Here is a 23,319-nt window from a genome sequence, read left to right as displayed (position 1 = left end):
CCACATACTATCTTTTTTACTTACTATGTTTATTTTTGTGTTTGCTTCCCTCACAAATGCATAAACTCCACAAGGGAAGGAATCTTATTTTGTTGACTGATAAGTCCAAGTACGTAAAACTTAGAATAAGTTCTTTTAGTTGTTGGGAATTATATGACGGACACAATAATCCATTCAATTTGTTTAGAAACTCTGCCAGGATGGTATTTTCAATAGTTGTTGTGGAATTTTGAGATTCCTTGGTTTTGTATAGATTTGGACTGTACGGGGCTTCTTTACTCTTTAAAAGACACTCAAAACCCCCCCACAGTGCTTCAAAGAGGAAGACAACAAAATACTGGGATATGTCCTCTGAGTGTTCAACAGAGTACAGCAGAACAAAGAAGTGTACCTGTTACATGCATATAAAAAGAAAGAACAATCTGGAGAGTACAGCCTAGACCACTGGATCCTTCCGACAGAACTATCTGCGAATCACATGCCTTTTCAGAAGTATACGCCAACTCTGCAAACGATTTGTACAACAATGTGGTTTGATTCTGGTCAATACAAAACAACAACAAAAACACAAAAAATTCTATAGTTGCTTAGGTGGTCTCCTAGGTGGAAAACATCTCAGTCAGACTATTTTTAAACATATCATGCTGAGCCATACATTCAATATATATCACATAGAAGCTAAAAAAATTTCTGTGGGGCACATGAACGTGAATAACCTGTCACTATAGTTCAATATCCCAGTTATTGTCATCATTTTTCTAAACTGTTGCTCTGATGAATCCTAAATCTTTGTTATAATTTTCTTTTCATTTCCAGCAAAATTTTGTGGTGACCCTGGTATTCCTGCCCAAGGAAAAAGAGAAGGCAAAAGTTTCATATACCAGTCAGAGGTTTCTTTGAGCTGCAATTCTCCCTTCATATTAGTGGGATCGAGTACCAGAATATGTCAAGCAGATGGCACCTGGAGTGGCTCGTCACCTCACTGCATAGGTAATATTAATTAAATGTTGATTACTCTTAGTAATTTTGGAATTATTGGATACTAGTTACATTGAATAAACTAGGGGTGACTACATATGAAAAATAAGTGTAAAATAGAGAAGCAATTAGAAGGCGTTGAAAATGAACACAGTTAAAACATATGATGTTATATTTAGCATTTAAAACTTCCTGAAGATACACTCAAAATAATTTCTTGTTTATCAGTAAAATGAGAAAGAAAAAAACCTCTCAGATTAATAGAAGTAAGTACTAGCATTTTTGTATACAAATTTTGTATACATTTTTACAGTTAATTTATCTTAGTCAAACGACACGAAACTTGCTCCATAAATTTTAAAAAGGTACACCGATTTCAAAATGGCTTTAAGCACATTTCTGTAATCTTAAATTAAATGCCACATTTGGTAAACCAACCAAATAATCTGTCATACAAACTAGCCAATTTAGAGACTACTAGTGCTACCATTTTTATATCTGAATCTCCTATAGGTGTCCATGAAAAATGAAAATAACTAAGCCTGTTTCTGGAAAAACTCTTGCTTCTTGAGGGGAATATTATGCTACCTAGATTATAATTTAGCAAAGTCCCTAAACAAATGTTTTATGCATGTGCTCTTCTTTCATATCCTTCATTTTTCCTTCACTTTTTATCCACAGTCAGTTGGATGTCAAGTGCTTTTATGTTAGAAGGGTTCAAAGTTCAAGAACTGCAAAATTCATGTAAAATGCAGTGCACCTGAATTCTTTAAGATTAGCAGACTTCTGTCCCTGGAGAGATGCTATTAGATTTATACTCTTTATTATTACCCCTGGTCCTTTCATTGAGCCCCAGATCACTCAAAATTGTTTTGTATGAGAGGAATATAGATAGATATAATTATAAGTTTTAAAGGAATATTACGTTTATAATCTTTATTTTAGAACCTACGCGGACCTCGTGTGAAAATCCAGGAGTCCCAAGGCACGGGTCTCAGAATAATACATTTGGATTTCAAGTGAGTACTTTAAATAAATATTTCTATGTATTATAAAACTAGATCAAAAGGCTTCTTTGATTCATGCACATATAATCCTGTTGGCACAAACAGAAAAACATCAGGCTTATAGCTGTATTCATAAACATAAAAAGGTAAATGGCAGAAAAAGCATGAACGTAGAAGGAGATTAGGAGAAGAAAAATATGGTTTAAGAAAATAGTATAAGTGATTATGAGGATAAAATAAAAGAAACATTGAAGATAGCTGTGAGCATAAGAAAAATCGACAGTAGTACATAAGAAAGGGGTAAATGAGAATAAGTGAGGGGGTAAATGAGTAAATTCTAAAGGATGATGTAGAGGAGTGAGGAAAAGTAAAGATAAAAGATGTTAAAGAACGAATATATAAAAATGTGGTTATTTAATAAAGCAATTAGACTAAAATATGTTTCTCTTATAATATGCATATAATACCTGACTATTTTTAAGTGTTTTCACTGCTATGGGAAATGTCTGAGAAAATAATTTAACCTATATTTAGCCACATAGTTGGTTTGTTACAGTGGAATTCTTTAGCTTGCCCAGTCTTGTGTGGCTGACTTTCTTATTTTCTCTTTTTCCAGTTTAGATTTTATGTAGAGATTCAGCAGGTTTTTCATTACAGGGGCCTAACAGGAGCCAAAGTGCATAGTGACTCCACAAGGAAATAGCCAATATACATATTACCCAATTGCCTTGTGTTTCGGGGTTTTCTAAATTGTACTATTTTGTGTGAAGCTCAGTGGGAACCTGAAAAACATTCATTTCTAAAGGAAGTACTCATCAAAGTTGCCATATTTTTGTTGCTAAAAATAGTTTCCATTTATCGACAGTCCAGGCACAGTATGAACATTGATTTGATAGCATTTCCAATTCTTCTGGTTTGCCTCAGGCCTGTCTACATAATATAAAAGTGTAATAAAAAAGTGTCCCAGTCTCTATTATGTGGTATTTTTAGAAAACTTTAGATTCATATCTTTATAAAAGGTTTTATCAATTGATCTAAATAAATCCTGAAAAATGGACAACTAGTTAAAGAGCATTAGTCCTCATCATATAGATGAAGACACTGGAAAGGAATTTGATTTGGCTTTGATCACAGAGCAAGTCAATGAAAATATCCTGAGCGAATACAGAATTTTGATGTTAGTGTCTGTGTACTAAATCAGGTGATTTTTTGAAGAGTAGGAGTCCTTTCTAATAAATACCCTTTGAAATAATGAGAATGGAAATGAGTAAGAATGAGTTTAGTATAGTAGTCTAATGAAATGAATAGAATCATTAACTCTGCATTGTAAGAATTCTATTATAACATTGAAAAATATTATTCCAAAGTTAACCTAACCCTGAAGTCATATTATTTAGCTAATAAACATTCATTGGATCATCATATTCTACTTAGATAAATATGAATAGACTAGATTTTAAAAATGATAAACTCTCTACATAATTACATTAATCTTTATAAAAATTATAAATGATGTACTGAGTATGTTAAATTAGGGACATCAACTTTCTTACATGCATGTGACTGGTGTGTGTGTGTGTGTGTGTGTGTGTGTGTGTGTCTATACATATTTAAATATATTTACTAAATCTGTATAGAACCAATGGAAATGTTAAAAGTTTATATAATTCTCACTAATATTAAAATATTGGTAGGTTCCAAATAGAATCCTGGAAAAGCCATCTTTATTGGTTGAGAAAACTCTTGCTTGCAAGTTAACAGAAGCTATTTTGAACTAGCTTAAGACTAAAAGCATTATAAGTTATGTGCAGGTAGACCCTAAGAAAGGGACCCCAAGGCACCCCCAAAGACTCCAAGAAAAGGGATCCAGGCGAGACCCATCAAGCCCAGAATCTAGGAACTGGGCACCAGGACTCAGTGTTTTGCACTACTCTGTGTTTGCCTACTTTGATTTTCTGTCTGCAAATTGACCTTATAGCCAAGGGTACATTTTTCTAATTATATTTCAGCCACATACAGAAAATGATTGTGTCTCAATCGCAGTTCCAGATTTCTAGAGAAAGAATCAGGATGTCTCAACTTTTGTATCTACGCATGATTTGATCAGGTCAGCAGTGACTTAAGTAAAATTACAGCTGTTAGAAAGCTCACTTCTGAGAGGAATAAGAGAAAGGGGAAAGTGATGAATTACACAGGCACTCAAATCATTTTCTTGATTTTTTTTTCTTTGGTGTGTTTATTTACTCTTTTTCTATATAGATTTATATATTAGTTTTTTGGACACAGCCATAATTATTAACATATAAGGATATATTACCTGTTGCCAGAGATGACAAATACTCCAGTGTTGAAAAAGGTACCCAACATAGTTTCTCTTATATCTAAAATATAGTTGGAATAATTTTTGGCTAAAAATAGATTGGTAGTGAAGGGAGTAGCTGTCAAAGTGATTGATACAACATCTAGATTAATTATGGAGTAAATTCCAAACACACATATTTCACTAACTGCCATATTACTCTTTAAATTGAGATACAGGTTTTGGAAGACACATCATTAGTAGTTAAGACTTGTTACATTAAAGTTATTATAAATGTGAAATGTTTATAAACTGACTCTTGGATATTTAAGCCCAAGATATTGAACACTAAGATATTTAGCCCTACCAAAATGACCGTGGTGATGATGTATGATTTCCAGTTTATAATCGAAATTAGTACATAAGTACATTGAATGGGGCAAACATTATAGTGTTTTATTACTTTGAAATGATGACTTTGATGCCATGCATTTTCAAACAAAAATCTCATAAAATCCAATTCATTTTACTTATTTATTTTATTTGAGAGAGAGAGAGAGAGAGAGAGAGAGAGAGAGAGAGAGAGAAAGGGCACAAGTGGAAGAGAGGGCCAGGGGAAGAGAGAGAATCCCAAGCAGGCTCCACACTCAGCATGGAGCCCAACATGGGTCTCAATCCCACAACCCTGGGATCGGATCATGACCTGAGCCAAAATCAAGAGTCAGATGCTCAACCTACTGAGCCACCCAGGTGCCCCCAAATCCAATTTTTAAAATTAAAAACTTATAATTTTTTAATACAAACTTATAGTATAATCTAAAATTCAAAAACTTTTTAAACCAGGAAGCTCAGGGCCAAAACTGATGATCAATGAAAACTCCTTGGATCTTATCTTATGCATATGTTTTTATCCCTTCATTTTTATGATCCTTTCCTTTTACTTCAATTTTATTAATCAAAATCTATGTGTCTTTTACTAGAAGCTACTTCACTTTTTCTTGGATACAATGTTTAACATAAGCACAGAGTAAAAAATATAAATATAAAATGGTTGTTAAGATATATTACAGAAGAAGCCTATAAATTATAAAGCCATATATATGTGTGTTATATAAATATATATCAAATAGATATCTTTAATATGTGATGCTAAAAATCAGACACAAATAAAGTTCTAGGAAAGCAAGAGTAATTTGCTATGAAATATCATGGAAGAGAAAGATCTTACTTAGAGTGTTCTAAATTTATACAAAATTTCTATTATGCCTTGATTAGCTATCTAAACTTCACAGTTTAGAAACTAAGATATAACACATAAAAGAAATAAGGAATTAAAGAAGATAAATTATATTTACCAAGTAGACATGTCTTAATATTTTATAATGCTTTTGTACAAAACGTGCGATTTGCGTCCAACTTAATTTTTATTTAAACATTGGCTGCAATTAAAATATAAATAGATAATTTTTAATTCCTGATATAAAAATAATATTCCATGTTTTTACATTGCATATAATTGGTTATCCAGAGCACTTTTTATTAGTAAATATTGGTGAGAAAATTGTGCCTAAATTATTTTTTCAAGAATTTTTTGAATTGGATAATGTAAACTTATTTTTCCCAAAGGTAGCCAAATTATATTATTCACATTAGAAGTTAATTTAGAATCAGAAGGTTATAACATCACTAGTTGGAAAAGCATGGAGAGCTATATAAAATATACTATTAAGTGGGCTAATAACTAAAAAAGTGTCTATTAATGCACTGTTATTTGGAGAAAATTCTGGTAATGTATTTAACTATAATAAATTCTGAATAAAAAATTAATTAGAAAATTTCTTTAATTCTAGTTATATTAGATATTTGGTATAAGTATTTGTGAATTTGACAAAACTAGTTATTACATGTATTAGTGACATATAGAAAGTCTTTAAATAAACTTTACTTCTCTGGTATCTGGTTAATATCTAAAGCAGTATTTATGATGACTTCAGAAAAGTTTACAGAAATAAGGGGAAAAGTCTTACAAGTAAAAAAAAAAAAGTCTTTGTAATCCCACATGTTTCTTATATCTTATGATCATCAAGTCTTAATGAAGCAGCCTAAATGTACTCCTCAAAGAATAAACAGTGATTTAGCTTCATGCCATGTAAAGTGTAGAAGGGATATCCCTGTATTTAAAGGAACTATAGACATGTTAAATCTTTTTAGTTTTAGTTTGTTTTTAATTTATTTTTTAACCTTTATTTATTTTTGAGAGAGAGAGAGAGAGAGAGAAAGAGAGCGCACACATGCAAGCAGAGGAGGGGCAGAGAGAGAGGGAGACAGAATCTGAAGCAGGCTCCGGGCTCTGAGCTGTCAGCACAGAGCCGACAAGGGGCTCGAACTCAGGAACCAGGAGATCATGACCTGAGTTGAAGTTGGAGGCTTAACGGACCGAGCCACCCAGGTGCCCCAATATGTTAAATCTTCTTAAGTTAGGTAATCAACTGATTTTGTAAAATTAAATTATTAGCCCCCATTCCTTCAGTTGATTTACCATTTTCAAGAGCTCTTGGTGCGCACAAGCGAGTAACACAGTCCCTAACCTAGAGAAGCTAACTTCTAGTGTGTGGGTGACTTTATAGGATAGATGATAACATTGGTAACTTTGAAAGTTGCTAAGGAAGGACATAAAAAAAGTTCTCCTACTCTGTTGCTACAGGGAAGCCTTTCTAAAAATGTTGTCTCAGATAAATCTTTTAGGATAAGAGCTAGGAAAAGAAAGTTGGGAAAGACATTTCATGCAGGGTAAACAGCATGAAAATATGCATGCATTAAGGGAACAATAAAAATTTGTTGTTATAAGAGTACAATTTGAGTAAAAGTAAGTGGTCAATGAAGAAACCAGAGGGATTGGCTGTGGTCAGGATATGGAGGCTTTTATTTGACAAGCTAATACAATGTAACTTAACCTATGGGTGATAAGCAGTAAAGATTTTAAGAAGGAGAATGCAAAGGTCACACTTTCATGTTGATTACTCTGACTTTAGTGTCAAAAATAAATGTAATTGTGGTCAAGATTGGAGAAATGGAAACAAGTTATATAATTATCACAATTGTAGTTATGATTATTGTAATTATGACAGTAGTTCTCAAAGTGTGGCCCCTGACCAAGCGGCGGCAGTATTAATTAGGAAATTGTGGGAAATACAGATTCTGGGCCTCCCCCACATCTACCCAGTCAGAAACTCTCCAGGGAGGCTCAGCTATCTGTGTTCTGGAAAGTCCTCCTAATTATGATATCTGCTACAATCTGAGAACCAAACCTGTAGAAAAGATACAGAGGACTAAAACAGGATATAAAAGTGGAGAAAGACAGAAGGGGGCAGTTTGTGAAAGATTTAGGAAGTAAAATTATCAGTATTTGGTGGTAAATTGAATGAGGGGAGATTCATGAGTGGAAGGTGGCAACATTAACTGAGTTTGAGCCTAAAAGTAGGATTGCTAGAGTGGTGGAGGTGATGGGTTGCGTAAAACCAGTTGGACTGAAGAACAGAATTGCAAAATCTACCTGTTGAGTCACATAAACTAGTCCATATAAGAAATGGACTGGCGGTTGAGGGTCCGACTTCGGCTCAGGTCATGATCTCGCAGTTTGTGAGTTCGAGCCCCCATCAGGCTCTGTGCTGACAGCTCAGAGCCTGGAGCCTGCTTCGGATTCTGTGTCTCCCTCTCTCTCTGCCCCTCCCCCACTCATGCTCTGTCTCTCAAAAATGAATAAACTTTAAAAAAAAATTAAAAAAATAAAAAAAAAAGAAATGGACTACTCCAAGGGCGCCTGGGTAGCTGAGTCAGTTAAGCATCCAACTTTGGCTCAGGTCATGATTTTACCGTTTGTGAGCTGGAGTCTGGCATTGGGCTCTCTGCTGGCAGGACACAGCCTACTTTGGATCCTCTGTCCCCCCCGCGCCCCCTTCGTCCTGCCCCTCCCTGTTCTCTCTCTCCCTCTCTCTCTGAAAAATAAACAAACAACAACGACAAAACAGAAATTGACTAGTCCATGCAGCACCATCTTGCACAACTTCAGAGTATGTGAACTGCATGTCCTGGAGCACAATTTGAAGGACTTCATTTATGTTGAATTCGGGGTGAACAATACTCCCTGGAGCTGAACAGTGTAGTGGCCCTGGACAAAATGGGTCCTTGAGGGGGGTAAGAGATCTCAAGGCTATCGTGAGGATGTCTCGGAAGAGAAAATGTAAGACAACTGAAAGAATAAGTGTTGCTATCAGAGAGCAACCCTTGGAATGGAATGTTTCTTGTGTAGCATCATTCTGGGTTATAATGGGAATATGAGAAATGGTAGCATTTAGCTGGTCTCGAGGTCCAAATGGGATCTTGGATCAAATTATGTCACCTTAAGCTCAGCCTCATGTTGTTTTAGCAAGTGCAAGTAGGAACTAAGTGGGGAGGAAGGAAACAGGGTGTTTGTGAAAAGTCCTACGAGGAGGGCTGATGGCTCTCAGACTCCGGTGTGCTGGGGAAGGCTGAAGTGGCAAACACTAAATATTCCTCCCCTTGTCTTCCAGCTGTAATCATTTAATAAATCTTGATGATTTTTTTCCTGTAATGTAGTTTGAGCTAACCACGTCCTTCCCAGGTCTACTCCCACATGTTCAGCTTTTAGCCACTCACATCTAATCCAGTAGGGCTGGCCTTGTGATTAAATCGCTGCTTGTCATTCTTTTTGCTGAGTAGTTTCTTTATGCAGTGGCTAAGTTAATTTTCCAAAGATGGTATTTTCAACACAATTTTTTCTTGCTCTGAGAGCTCTAGCAACTTTATGTTTTCATTAAAAAAAGAGTTTAAATGCCATGGCCTACCATTTGAGACTCTTCAGAAATGGATTCTTACTTATGTCTTTGACTTAATAATTAAAGCTAGGATTTATTTAAAACCTATGTGCCATCCGTGTATGGATAGATTATATGCCCTATTTCATTTAATTCTTAAAACAAATCTCAAGACAAATAATATTACCATCTTTATTTATAGATTAAGTCTCAAAGAGGAAATATAGCTTATTCATGCAAGATCAGATCCAGAGTTAAAACCACATACACATTTCTGGGGTCTGTTTTCTTTTTCCTTTTTTTTTGTTTTTCTGGATCTCACTGCTTCCCGCTTTACCTCCCGTCAACTTCTCAGCTCACCGTGTGAAGTATCCATGCCAATCAACCAAACGTACTTTCTTTTTTCCTGAACTATATGATGTCTATTTTAACCTTTCTGCATTTTCTCATCATGTTCTTATCTTTTCTACTTTTATATCAGTTGTTCTCAAACGTTATTGTTCATTAAAATCACATGGAGGACTTGTTACAACGCGGCTTGCTGGTCCCCTACTCAGAGTTTCTGATTCAGTGGGTGTGGAGTAAGTAAGGTCCCCGAATTTGTATTTCTAGTGACAATGAGGTTACTGGTCTGGGAACCACACTTTGAGAGCCGTGTTCTATGTTTTTATGTAAGTTTCACATCCTTAAAACTTAGTGCAAACTTTGCTTCTCTTCCAGTGTGTATTTTTACAATCCCAACCTTCAGTAAACACATTTGCATCTAATCTCATATTGCATTTACTGTCTTCCATATTCATTTGCCTCTTACACTGTTAGTTATCTTTATTTTCCTTTCTAACTTCATCCATTTTTTTTATCTTTATTTAACTCTCTGTCTTGTAGTCACATGTAGCTTATTGGCTTTTAATATCTTATATATTTTCTTTAAACAACCATGGCAACATGTTTGGCACCTATACAAGCATTGGATACTTAAATATTTGACAATGATATGTACACAAAGAGATGTAAATTTATCCTTAGTTTTGATTTTTCCCCAATTTTATTTTAAATCAGTTTTAAATATCTTTTTCTTCCAGCTTTCACCATGCAGAATTTCTTTTGAAAGCATTTTCTCATCCAAGGTTTTTTCTGTGTTGCCATATTTGAAGTTGCATTGGTATGTTTGTTTTTTTTTTCTCTGAAATCTGCTATAGGTAGGAAGTGTTGTGCAATTTCATTGCAAAAAAGGACACCTTCTTCAAGGGTCTACAACACGTACTTGCCTTCCTGACCTCACATGGAGTGGAATTCAGCCTGAGTGCATACGTAAGTACTGTGGGTATGAAGTTGTACTTACCACAGACCAGAATTTATATACATTTTTTCTTACAAGTGGGAAGTACATCTGTATCTACACAAAAGATGTATTACGTGGATTTTTTTTAGATTATGATGGAACATAATTTACATATATTACTTTATTACTGTAAAATAAAACTTTATTACTGTATCATAATCCCAATGCCAATTAAGGAGCATTCTTTTTAAAGAAGTCAGAAGGCACGAGGCACAATTTTGTTCTTTCTTGCAAAGCTCTTTAATTGTGTTCAGCTTGGCCATCTGGTAATTTTAAATGATTATTAGTTTATCAATGCATAGATCTGCACCTATGAATCCGAAGTGCACTGAGGAGGCTCCAACTTAGTGCCTCTTAATCTTTCATCACTTCTGAAACCCTCTGAGAATGACGAAAGATAGAAACATTCATGGAAGGAAATACACATGAACATCTTGACCAAAAATTTGAATACTATTTCAGGCTTTCCTGGAGCTTCTAAATGTGCACTGACCCTAAATTGAGAGCACTTGTTGTACAGATTAAAGAACAAAACCCAAGGTCATGAAGCTGTCTTTTCTGACTTGCAGTTAGAAATAAGTTTCAGCTGGTGAATTACTTATCTCTTTCCCTCCCACTTTCTTTTTTTTTTTTTATCTCCTTTCCTATCTTTTAAAATCATGAGCCTCTCAGGGAAAAACAATAAAGAGTTAGCAGGAGTAGAAATACTCATTAGAATGGTGTCCAGCTTTTAGGATTTGCTGAAGTCTAAATAAGTCTTGTGACTTCACTCTAGCCCTGTTCAGAACCACTCAATTGATCACGGGAGCCTCTGTGGACCCGCAGCTCACTGAAAAGCAGCAGAACACTCCACAGAGAAGTCATGTCACATGCCTGGTTGGCTGAAATTTAAATATAGCCAAATTCCTTAACAGAGAATTCAGTAGAGTACATACTTTAGAAACTGTGTGAGATGTCACTAGGTATTTCTTAGTAAACCAAAGTTCTTTGATGACTTCAGTATGGAATAGGATTGAAATAAAGCTGTTACTGAAAGTATCTCAGACTGCTACTGTGTGCATAATGTGAGGGTTAAGAATGTAGTAAAGACAGACTATCTGTTTATCTGTAGCATTATTTCCCCCCAAAGTATTAAATGTCAATAACTGAATTATATTAAATATAAAACATGTAACACACTGTTTATCAGATAATATTTAAAAATGTTAGCTCTTATTTATAGTTTTGTAAATCTCCATTGGGAAAGGGGTGGAAATTTGTTTTTTCAAACAAATTTGTCCACAGAACATTTTTTTTTCAGAGACAAACTTTTAAGTATCCATATCCAGGAACAAATGATCAGAAATGCTGTCTGGTTTAGGGAGAAAATTCCTTGTAGCATCTATCTCTGAGAAAAGGAATGTTATTTGTAAGACATAAAACACGTAAAGTGGGGGCAGGGCCAAGAAATGGCATATCAGTGGGTAAAATAGAACCAAGATAGCGAATCAAGAGTGGGAGGAAGCATGGAGAAAAGGAGACAAAAGTTAAAAGAATGAAAACGCTGCTACTTATGGACCTAAAATATGACCAGAAAATTTCACATGTCAAAAATTATTAAATTGTACTTTCTACATTAGGAAATATTAATATCAGAATGACATGCTGAGCTGTGATTGTATTTAACTTTAGAAAATGTTTTTACAATTTAAAATAAATATAAAAAAATAATAAAATAATATTCCATAAACTGGCATAGAAAATCTGAGTTTGTCAAACTTTGACAGGTAAATTACTATAGGACCTCTTACATCCTTTAAAATGCTAATGTTTAGGGGTGCCCGGGTGGCTCAGACAGTTAAGCATCCAACTCTTAATTCCAGCTCCGGTCATGATCTCATGGTTTGTGAGCTTGAGCCCATCAGCTCTGTGCTGATGATGTTGGAGCCTGCTTGGGATTGTCTGTCTCCCTGTTCTCTCCGTCCCTACCCCGCATGCTCTCTCTCTCAAATAAGTAAACTTAAAACAAAACAAAAGCGGTTTTAATAAAATAAATAAAATACTAATGTGTATTGTGAGTGTCTAGAATAGTGATATAGTACACATATATTAGCTTAATTATCCTCAGCTTTCCCCCCCTCAGCTTACCTTTTAACAGCTACCAGTGTTCCACAGATGATTGCTTAGGACATGCTAGTCTATGAAATTAATATGTATATTGACATTGATACATTTTCCTTGAAAAAATTAGAATAACTATGCAAAGGTGTATTCATCTTTACTCTTATCTCAGAATTTTCTTAACATGTATATAAAAAATGAACACTTTTCTCTTTTCTTAATATAGCCCACAGCTGTAAACAACCAGAAACTCCTGCTCATGCAAATGTAGTAGGAATGGACCTTCCATCTCATGGCTATACTCTCATTTATACCTGCCAGCCTGGCTTCTTCTTGGCAGGTGGAACAGAGCATAGAGTGTGTAGGTCTGATAACACCTGGACTGGAAAAGTTCCTGTTTGTGAAGGTAAGTTTTCATTATAGAAGCTTTTGACAGAAGCTGTTATACTATTTCAGCCTTCCTAAAATGCAGGAGACAAACACTCAACTCAGATTAGCTTAGGAACTAGAGAAGTTTGTCAATCAACTCCAAGGGTAGGCACTTCTGGATCCAGAGGCACAGGAATATTATTGAGGTCTTTTTATAGTTTCTGTTCTATGATCTGTTTTCTCTTCTTTATTCCTTCTTCTAGTTATTTAATCATGGTAGGTGTATTAGCTTTCTGGGCTGTTGTAATAAAGTACCACAAGCCGGATACCTTAAAAAAAGCAGAAATTTATTCTCTTACAGTTCTGGAGGCCAGAAGCCCCAAATCAAGGTGTTGGTAGAAACATGCACCCTCTGAAGTCCTTAGGGAACAGTCATGCTTCATCTCTTGCTTGTTTATGGCAGCTTCTGGCTATCCTCGGCTTTCCTTGGTTCATAAGTTGCCTCACAGCAATTTCTGCCTCCATCTCATGTGGCATCCTTTCCTTTCTCTGTATGCCGTCTCCTCTTCTTAAGAACACCAGTCACTGGATTTCAGGACTATATCACCTCTGGATCCCCAATTAATTACATCTTCAAAGACCCTATTACCAAATAAGGCCATATTTTGAGATTCTTGGTGAACATGAATTTTGGGGTCACATTATTCAACCTGCCACAGTAGGGAAAATTGCTTCCAGCATCGCTGGGCTGATATCTTTTGGCTAGAAAGAGTTTTTGCCAAAACTTCTTGATCAGGAAAGCACTACTCAGGAGTCTGATCAGTTTTAAATGGAGCCTGCCTCCAAATCTGTCATTCAGCTAGGGTGATATATAGTATTTTGACCAGGAGTGTCTACTTCTCTTGCTGCTTCATCAGGACAATCCCCATCTGAATAAGATGTAGTGAGTTTACCAGAGACAAAGGGTTATGTGTTCAGAACAAGGAATAGAGGAAATTTTTCTAGAATTCTTGATAAGGTCATCAATAAATTCCTTTTCCTTTTTTTTTTCAGCCCTTCTAATTCTTCTTCTCTTGTAGCATTCACACACGTCTCCTTTTTGAGATGTTTTCACTCTCTTCTCTTAGCAAGAACACTTCTCAGTTTGCTTTAAATTTTTCATGAGATTGAAAGATTAAAAGCCCATTTAAATCCAACAGGATTTCAATAACATTTTTATCTATCCACTTTGCTGTTTATCATCACTACTATGGTAGGCTAAGTCAGCATTATCTCTACTGGGACTCCTACAGCAGCCTTATTTCCCTTAAAACCTTTTAAAGACATTATATTGTTCTAAGGGAGAAGACGACCCCTTACACAGTCTTCACTGCGTATGTACTGAATGTCATAACTCCTATAACTTTACAGGGACATCCAGCAACCCACATGATTTCCTTACTTTGAACTACCTTTGATTTGGCTTAAAACTTCAATATTAACTCCTTAGTTTTGAGTCTTTCCAATTTCTTATAACATCATGGGTCACCTTAACAAATCTTTATTTTTTAACACACACCCTACTAAATTATTTCTGCCTTTGTGCAACAGGAACATACCCTTAGCCTTCAGCTATCATGCTGTAATCAACTGTTTGCATATTGGTTTATGAATTTAAAATAAGAGAATCCTAAAATGAAAAAGCAGCACTAATCTTTCCCTCATCCCCCTGGCCTACGATGGGGTAATTATTGAAGTTGTTAGCTACACAACAAAAGTGTTGAGTAGGTACTGAGATGTTAGGATGAATAGGATATTTTGGAGAAAATTATATGCTATGCCTGAGAATAAAATGAACAATGCATCACTGTGTGTTATTAATTATATTAACTTCTGTAAACCTACTTTTTTTTTTTTTTTTATAGCTGGTTCCAAAATATTGGTGAAAGATCCGAGACCTGCTCTAGGAACACCCAGCCCAAAGCTAAGTGGTTAGTAATTTCAGTAGTTTTTCTATAAGTCATCATTTCTAAAAGTGATCTACTATTTTCTTGATGAAGTGAACATTTTATATATATATTTATATATATTATATATATTTATATATATATTTATATATATATATTTATATATATATTTATATATATATTTATATATTTATATATATATATTTATATATATTTATATATTTATATATATATTTATATATTCATTCCATATGGAAAAAACTATGAATTAGACATGCTAATATTCCAAAAATAATGCTTATAGTTCTCTCTATAAAATATCCCTTCAGGAGTATCTGAAAATGACTATACTATAATGGCAATACTTTATTTTTTTTATTTTTATGCTTATCTATTTTTGAGAGAGAAAGAGAGTACAAGCAGGGGAGGGGCAGAGACAAATGGAGACATGGAATCTGAAGCAGGCTTCAGGCTCTGAGGTGTCAGTACAGTGCCTGACGTGGGGCTCGAACTCACTAGCTGTGAGATCCTGACCTGAGCTAAAGTTGGACGCTTAAACTTGAGCCACCCAGGTTCCCCAGCAATGCTTTATTTAAAACATTAAAACAAAAATTAGATAAATGAGATATTATATATAATTTTTAAATATATATATATTTTTAAAAAGGAACCAAATACACTTGGTATGAGAGCAAAAGTTCAGCAAAATCTTCTATTTATTTTCAATTATTGATTTAAAAACCAAAATTTTAAATTTAATCATTAAAAACATGGTCTTTTAAGTCCTACAACCTTAATTTAGTTACCAGGTTATATACCCCCTATGCTATGACTTTAGAAAAGTTATATATCTGAGCCTCCATTTTTAATCTACGCAAAAGAAACATGATTAGATTATTATAAATGAACTTCATGAAAATGAATTGTGAAGTGCTTAGCCCATAGTAAGACCTCAGTATATGAGAGCTGCTTTTTTAGTATTAGTCTGTATTTTATTTACACTATATAAATTAAAAGCTACAAATAAAATTAAAGACAGCATTTAATCTGTACTTTGGAGATAGATTTGATCTAGTTACACTAAGCCAGAAACAGTGTTAGGTTCTAATTTTAGTTGCGTTTAGAAGTTCTCAAGGTACATGCTATAAAGCTGGAGTACCCACAAAAAAATAAGTCTGAAATACTGATTTATTCAATGTGCAGTGGAAATAGACTGAATGTCACTAAAGCAATCAGAGAATATGTCAACATAAGAGAGTAAGTTTAGCAATGGAGTCAGAAAACCACAGTGGTCAATCAATGCAGACTTTTCCGAGGGACATGGTTTATCTAGTAGTAGATAAGTATTTTGAATAATAACTCTAGTACATCAAATGTACAAGTGGACTGTCCCAGGCAAAACATGACCTATGGTCACCAATAAATAAATCAGACAGGCAAAAAAAGTTAAAAAGAATATGGAAGAACAACACAATTAATTAGCTTGACCCAATTTTCATACATAAAGATTTCTGTATCAAACAATTATAGAATATATATCTTATTCAAAGCACATGGAATATGTATAACAATTGATTATATATTAAATAATAAATACAAATGCATAAATTTCAAAGCAAAATTAGCCTTCAGGGCTGATATCTAACCATGATGCAAGTAAAAGTTGATAAGAAAATAGGTCCATTTAAAAAATTTCTGAATATTTAGAATAAAAAACAAAATCAACATTTATGAGTAACTCCTAAATTAAAGAAGTAATTTAAAAACTATATAACCCTAGAATTTAGGTATACTGAAAAATCTAAATATCAAAACTTTGGCTGTATACCAAAAGCGAAGTTGTGAGGGGAATTTATAGCTTTAAATTCTTACATTACAAAAGAAGAAAGCCTCATAACTAATGAATTAAGTATCCTTGTTAAGAAGATATATAAAGTAGAACAGAATAACCAAAAGAAAGCAGAAAAATAAATACAATAATAAAAATGAACTAACCACCCTCCCCACAAGAGACACAATGGAAGAAACAGAGCCAAAGGTGGTGTTTTGGGGGAAAAAAGTGGAAAATTTCTGGTAAGATTGATCGCAAAAGAAACAAATATTAAATAGTATAACAAAAGGAAATGTGAACATAACTACATTAGCATTGATTAGATCAATTATAATTATATTAATTAAAACTATCAATAACAGTCAACTCTAAATAAATGGACAAATTGTAGAAAAGAATATCTTACCAGACCTAGAAAAGAAAACTTGAATGATCCTATAAAACTAAAGTGAAGTTGAAAACTGTTTCCACAGAGAAAAAAACAGGTCCTTATGGCTCTACTTATGAATTCCACCAAACTTTCAAGGAGCAGAACAGATCATCCCATTTTATAAAATCTCTTCTAGTCAAGAAAACTCATTCTATAAGTCCAACATAATTCGAATAACTCAGAAAGAGATTATACAAAAGGGAAAATTGCAAACTCATTTGACTCAAGATGTACAGATAAAAATATCCTACGTAAAATCTTACCAAATCAAATCCAAAATTATAAAATCCAACAGAATAACCAAAAAATGACACATCAAAACCAACCTGGGTTCATGATAGATATGCAGGAACATTTTTATGTTAAATAATCCTTAAAAGTAATCTGTGAATTACGAGATTAAAATGCAAACAATGTTGATCAGCGCAGTGCCTACACAGAAAATAATTGATAAAATCAACGCCTATTTATAATTTTAAAAGATGCTTCATAAATTGGAAGAGGAAAGGAATTTCTTTAACCTGAGTAAAAATATCTGTAACTCTTCAAGGTGAATGTTATCTTAAATGGAATAACATTAGAAACATTTAATTGAAAATCATGAGGCACTGTGATTAGATTACTCCAAAATAACAGGAATGATATTTGGGAATTGTGTCAGTCAGGAGCATGATGCTACATTTAACAATGCTATGAAGCCTGTGAAGTAAAGTTTAAATTCGGACGTATTGAAAGAAAGGATCATGCCATCTTCTTTTCATTGATATCCACATCAGTGATAGTGGGATGGCATTTTAGAGCTTCAAAGAACTGCCAAATACACATTCATATCTAAATCTCAAAATAGACTAAACATAGAAGTATTATCATTCCCACTGTACATGGGAATATAAATAACCAAATAGTGTCTGCTTTGTCCAACCTGAGTTCCATTTCTCAAAAAGTAGAGAGTAGAAGTGGCATTGTGGAGCCAGCAGGTAGAGGTTCAGCACAGACCATTCTGTGCATTCTTCCAAGCTTTGCATTCAGTGATGTCATATTGGTAGTAGGTTGAAATCTGTTATTATGGGAATATATACACTTATGGAAATCAGCAAATACTGCATATCAGTTTTTGCTTTGTTTTGTTTTGTTTTCCTGGAGACCCACTAGTTAAACATTTACTACCACATCAATGATTAAACCTGATGCAATATACTTTGCTGCTGCTACTACCTACTTCTTTCTGTTGCTGTTTTCTCCTGCCACTGTGGTTCTCTTTAATCTCCTTCAACCAACAGGATTTCGTCTAAGCACCACAGATAAGATCATCAGGTATAACAGATTTTCTTTAAAGGTTCAGAGAGAGCAAAGAGTAATCACAGTCCAGTCCAGGTGGAAATAAACATAGAGACAACCACACTTAAAGGGCTCCTACTATTTTTTAGGCACTGCCATTAGAATATCTTTCTCCCTTGCTCCTGCTCTTACCTCTGCTGGGAAGATGCTATTTTCTCCAAATTCCAGGTCTTTCTAGTGCAGGCCAATATAGCTCATGACTCCCTCCTGTAAACTCGTTTTAGGTACACTTTTTTCTTTTTTTTTTTTACAAAAAACTTTAACATGCTTACCACATATCGAGGGCTTTTTACTCATACACTGTATCAAAGTTTTAGGTAAAACTCCCCTATACATACATAGCATAGCATTCCCCTAGAGGGTACATAGCGGTATTCTTTGAGGTTTGGGAAGGGAGTGCCAGTACAAGGATGACTTTGCAAAGATCACAAAGCCAGAAACATGGATTATTCATTATACTTACTATGTGTCTGCTAAATATATATTTTATTAGCAGTTGCGTAGTAAGTTCAAAGCTCCACAGTCTTCCTGGTAATCTGAATAATCGTAGCAGCAGCAGTAGTAATGGCAGCGACTAACACTCAGCTAAACACTTCACATTCCTTATCTCATTGAACCTTCCTCACAACTCTAAGCCAACCTCATTTCACTCAGGAGGAAATATAGGTTTAGAGAGATAAGTCATTTATCTGTGTGCAAAACCACACAGCTTATAAATCCCACAGGGGGGGCTTAAATATAACAGCCTAACTCTAGTGCCTGCACTTCTAGTCTTTCAGCTACTTTACTTTTGAATTACCAGAGGAAAAAAAATCACATTGGGTGAATATTCAGAAAATATTCAACTCTTGACCATAGTTTATATTTTCTGTATTTTATGTCTACAGTGGTTTTGTTATTTTCATTTGTTGAGTAGAATTCAGGGAATGTAACCCAGTCTCTGTGATCTGGGTCATAAGAAGTGTGATGCGTGTAGAGAAGAGCAGGTGACAAACTGTCAATAACTTGTTAGGAAAAAAAAAAGACTTTTCCCTATTCTGTTATTCACTCACTTGCACAAATAAGCATGGCTCCCTGGAATAGCCGCTTTGGGGGGATGTGCTTTATTGTCATGTATAGGGTTAATGGAAGCTTCTCTCAGCCTCTTTTCAGGAACTGAGTAGACTTTGCCATTCTTGACTTACATAACTATATATTACATAACTAATTTATATAAATATAGTGCCTTATTTGGATATATCTAAAATGAAGAGCATTTCTTACTTAGAGGAAAGTTTTCTAACATTTAGAATGTTATTTGATTCTACCAAATTCATCTCTCTCTCCCACGAGAGTTGGGCAATTTCTAGTGACAATTCCTTTATTTCTAAAAATACCCATAAAATCAAAGCTGTCGATATGGTGGAGCCCTGTTCTTCCTCAGGAGCATCTATTATTGGAATAACTGAACTCAGTATTGTGTAAGGGGGGCAAAGGAGCACCCCTCCCGACAGCCTTTCAGGGCTATGCTGCAAGAGGGGGTTAACTCTATGCTCTTCCTCTGAAAAATCCATTCACAGTGCCAGGAGAAAACAAGGCCTTTTGGGACTTGTATGCAGACTGACTTGGCTTGGTAAAATCACTTTATCTTCCTTTTGAAAGAAATATGTTCCTGAAGGAGACCAAATACAAGTAAATTTGATGTTTAGCTGGTTCTGAATATAAGTATATGTCTTTAATTGGTGTTGTCCATCTTTAATTGGTGACTCATGTATGATTACAAACCTAGGTTATGGCAATTTTGGTTTATTCCCCAAGACTCGAAATAAATCTGAAGAATTCACTTTATATTACACACGTCACATTATTGTCTGTTTAGCAAAATATCGTTATTCACTAAACTAATATTCTCTAACCCACTATTTAATGTTTATATTTACAGGGCACCATAAAATTAATGTGTGTATTTAATCTATTTGCAGTTCCTGATGACGTGTTTGCCCAAAATTATATATGGAAAGGCTCTTACAATTTCAAAGGAAGGAAACAACCCATGACCTTGACAGTTACTAGTTTCAATGCTTCCACTGGAAGAGTCAATGCAACACTCAGCAATAGCAACATGGAACTGCTACTTTCAGGTATCACATTAAAGAAGAGCAAATGACGCCTTCATGCTTTCACCTCCATCATGTCATCATATTAGTGATTTTTATACTGTGAAATATTTCTTAAATTTTAATGACATTCATAATTATCCAGAAATAAAGCTTGCCAATCTTTGGATTTATACAGGAGTATTACTACACAAATGTAAAACGCGGATTCCAAAATAAGCTCATGCATGAATATTTTTTTATGCAAGTTAGTTAACATACAGTGTAGTCTTGGCTTCAGGAGTAGAATCCAGTGATTCATCTCTTACATATGACACCCAGTGATCATCCTGAAAAGTGCCCTGCTTCATGCCCATTACACATTTAACCCACCACCTCCTTCCAGGAGCTTTCAGTTTGTTCTCTGTATTTAAGAGTCTCTTATTGTTTGAAGCCCTCTTTGTTTTTCTCTTATTTTTCCTTCCCTTCCCCTATGTTCATCTATTGAGTTTCTCACATTCCACATGTGAGTCAAATTATATGATACCTGTCTTTCTCTGAATGACTTATTTTGCTTAGCATAATACCCTCCGGTTCCATCCATGTTGTTTCAAATTGCAAGATTTCATTCTTTCATATCGCCAAGTCGTATTCCATTGTATATATGTACCACATCTACTTTATCCATTCCTCAGTTGATGGACATTTGGGCTCTTCCATAATTTGGTTATTGTTGTTAGTACTGCTATAAACATTGTGCCCCTTGGGATCAGCAATCCTGTAGCCTTTGGGTAAGTTACTAGTATAGTGCAATTGTGGGTCATAGGGTAGTTCTATTTTTAATTTTTTGAGGAAACTCCACATTGGTTTTCAGAGTGGCTGCACCAGTTTGCATTCCCACCAACAGTTGAAAAGTGTCCCCCTTTCTCCACATCTTTGCCAACATCTGTTGTTTCCTGAGTTGTTAATTTTAGCCATTCTGACCAGTGTGAGGTGGTATCTCATTGTGGTTTTGATCTGTATTTCCCTGATGATGAGTGATGTTGAGCATATTTTCATGTGTCTGTTTGCCAATCTGGATGTCTTCTCTGGAGGAGTGTTTATTCATGTCCTTTTGCCTGTTTCTTCACTGGATTATTTGTTTTTTATATTTAAGTTTCTTTAGTTCTTTATAGATTTTGGATACTAACCCTTTATCAGATATGTCATTTGCAAATCTCTTCTCCCATTCTGTTGGTTCCATTTTAGTTTTGTTGGTTGTTTCCTTTGCTGTGCAGTTTTTATCTTGATGAGGATTTTCCAATAGCTGATTTTTGCTTTTATTTCCCTTGCCTTCAGCGATGTGTCTAGTAAGAAGTTGCTTCAGTCGAGGACAGAGAGGTTGCTACCTGTTTTCTCTTGTAGAGTTTTGAAGGTTTCCTGTCACACATTTAGGTTTTACATCCATTTTGAATTTATTTTTGTGTATGGTGTAATAAAGTTGTCCAGTTTCATTCTTCTGTATGTTGCTGTCCAGTTCCCCCAGCACCATTTGCTAAAGAGACTGTCTTTTTTCCAATGGCTACTCTTTCCTGCTTTGTTGAAGATTAGTCAGCGATATATTTGTGGGTCCATTTCTGGGTTTTCTATTTCATTCCATTGATCTATGTGTCTGTTTTTGTGCCAATACCATACTGTCTTAATTATTACAGCTTTGTAATATAGGTTAAAGTCCGGGATTGTGATGCCTCAGGTTTGTTTTTCTTTTTCAAAATTACTTTGGCTATTTGGGGTTTTTGTGGTTCCATACAAATTTTAGGATCATTTGTGAAGAATACTGGTGTTATTTGGGTAGGGATTGCATTAAATGTGTAGATTGCTTTGGGTAGTATCGACATGTTAATAATATTTTTTCTTCCAGTCCATAGGCATGGAATGTTTTTCCATTATTTTGTGTCTTCTTCAATTTCTTTTATAAGCTTTCTATAGTTTTCAGCATACAGATCTTTTACCTCTTTGGTTAGATTTATTCCTAGGTATTTTGGTGCAGTTGTAAATGGGATTGATTCCTTAACTTTTCTTTCTGCTGCTTCATTATTGGCATACAGAAATGCAACTGATTTCTGTACATTGATTTTATATCCTTCTACTTTGCTGAATTCATGTATCAGTTCTGGCAGTTTTGCAGTGGAGTCTTTTGGGTTTTCCATGTAGAGTATCATGTCATCTGTGAAAAGTGAAAGTTTGACTTTTTCTTTGCCAATTTGGATACCTTTTCTTTCTTTTTGTTGTCTGATTGCTGAGGCTAAGACTTCCAACACTCTTGAACAACAGTGGTGAGAGTGGACATCCCTGTCGTGTTCCATGATCTTAGGGGGAAAGCTCTCAGTTTTTCTCCATTGAGGATGATATTAGCTGTGGGCCTTTAATATATGAGTTTTATGATGTTAAGATATGTTCCTTCTTTGCTGACTTTCTTGAGGTTTTTTATCAAGAAAGAATGCTATATTTCGTCAAATGTGTTTTCTGCATCTATTGGTGAGGTCATATCGTTCTTATCCTTTCTTCTCTTAATGTGTTATATCACATTGATCTGTGAATATTGATATCTGTCTTTGCGGATATCATTGATACCTGTCCTGCAGCCCAGGAATGAATCCCACTTGATCATGATGAATAATTCTTTTAATGTACTGTGGAATTTGATTTGGTAGTATCTTAGTAAGAATTTTTGCATCCAGGTTCATCAGGGATATTGATCTGTATTCTCTTTTTTAGTGGAATATTTGT

General features: G+C 34.7%; 1 protein-coding gene across 2 annotated transcripts in view; it reads left to right on the top strand.

The window, feature by feature from the left end:
• Positions 1–23,319, top strand: part of CSMD3 (CUB and Sushi multiple domains 3) — a 1,245,616-nt gene that overhangs the window by 1,206,001 nt on the left and 16,296 nt on the right. For both annotated transcript variants that reach the window (XM_078441978.2, XM_078441977.2), the window contains 6 exons: positions 817–990; positions 1,924–1,997; positions 10,319–10,430; positions 12,788–12,967; positions 14,835–14,900; positions 20,437–20,595. In XM_078441978.2, the coding sequence (XP_078298104.1) occupies positions 817–990; positions 1,924–1,997; positions 10,319–10,430; positions 12,788–12,967; positions 14,835–14,900; positions 20,437–20,595 (765 nt within the window). The remainder of the gene's footprint in view (positions 1–816; positions 991–1,923; positions 1,998–10,318; positions 10,431–12,787; positions 12,968–14,834; positions 14,901–20,436; positions 20,596–23,319) is intronic.

This window comes from Panthera onca, chromosome F2, assembly GCF_046562875.1.
Source record: "Panthera onca isolate mPanOnc1 chromosome F2, mPanOnc1 haplotype 2, whole genome shotgun sequence".
Classification (NCBI taxonomy): Eukaryota; Metazoa; Chordata; class Mammalia; order Carnivora; family Felidae; genus Panthera; species Panthera onca.
This window is presented reverse-complemented; position numbering and strand designations above follow the sequence as displayed.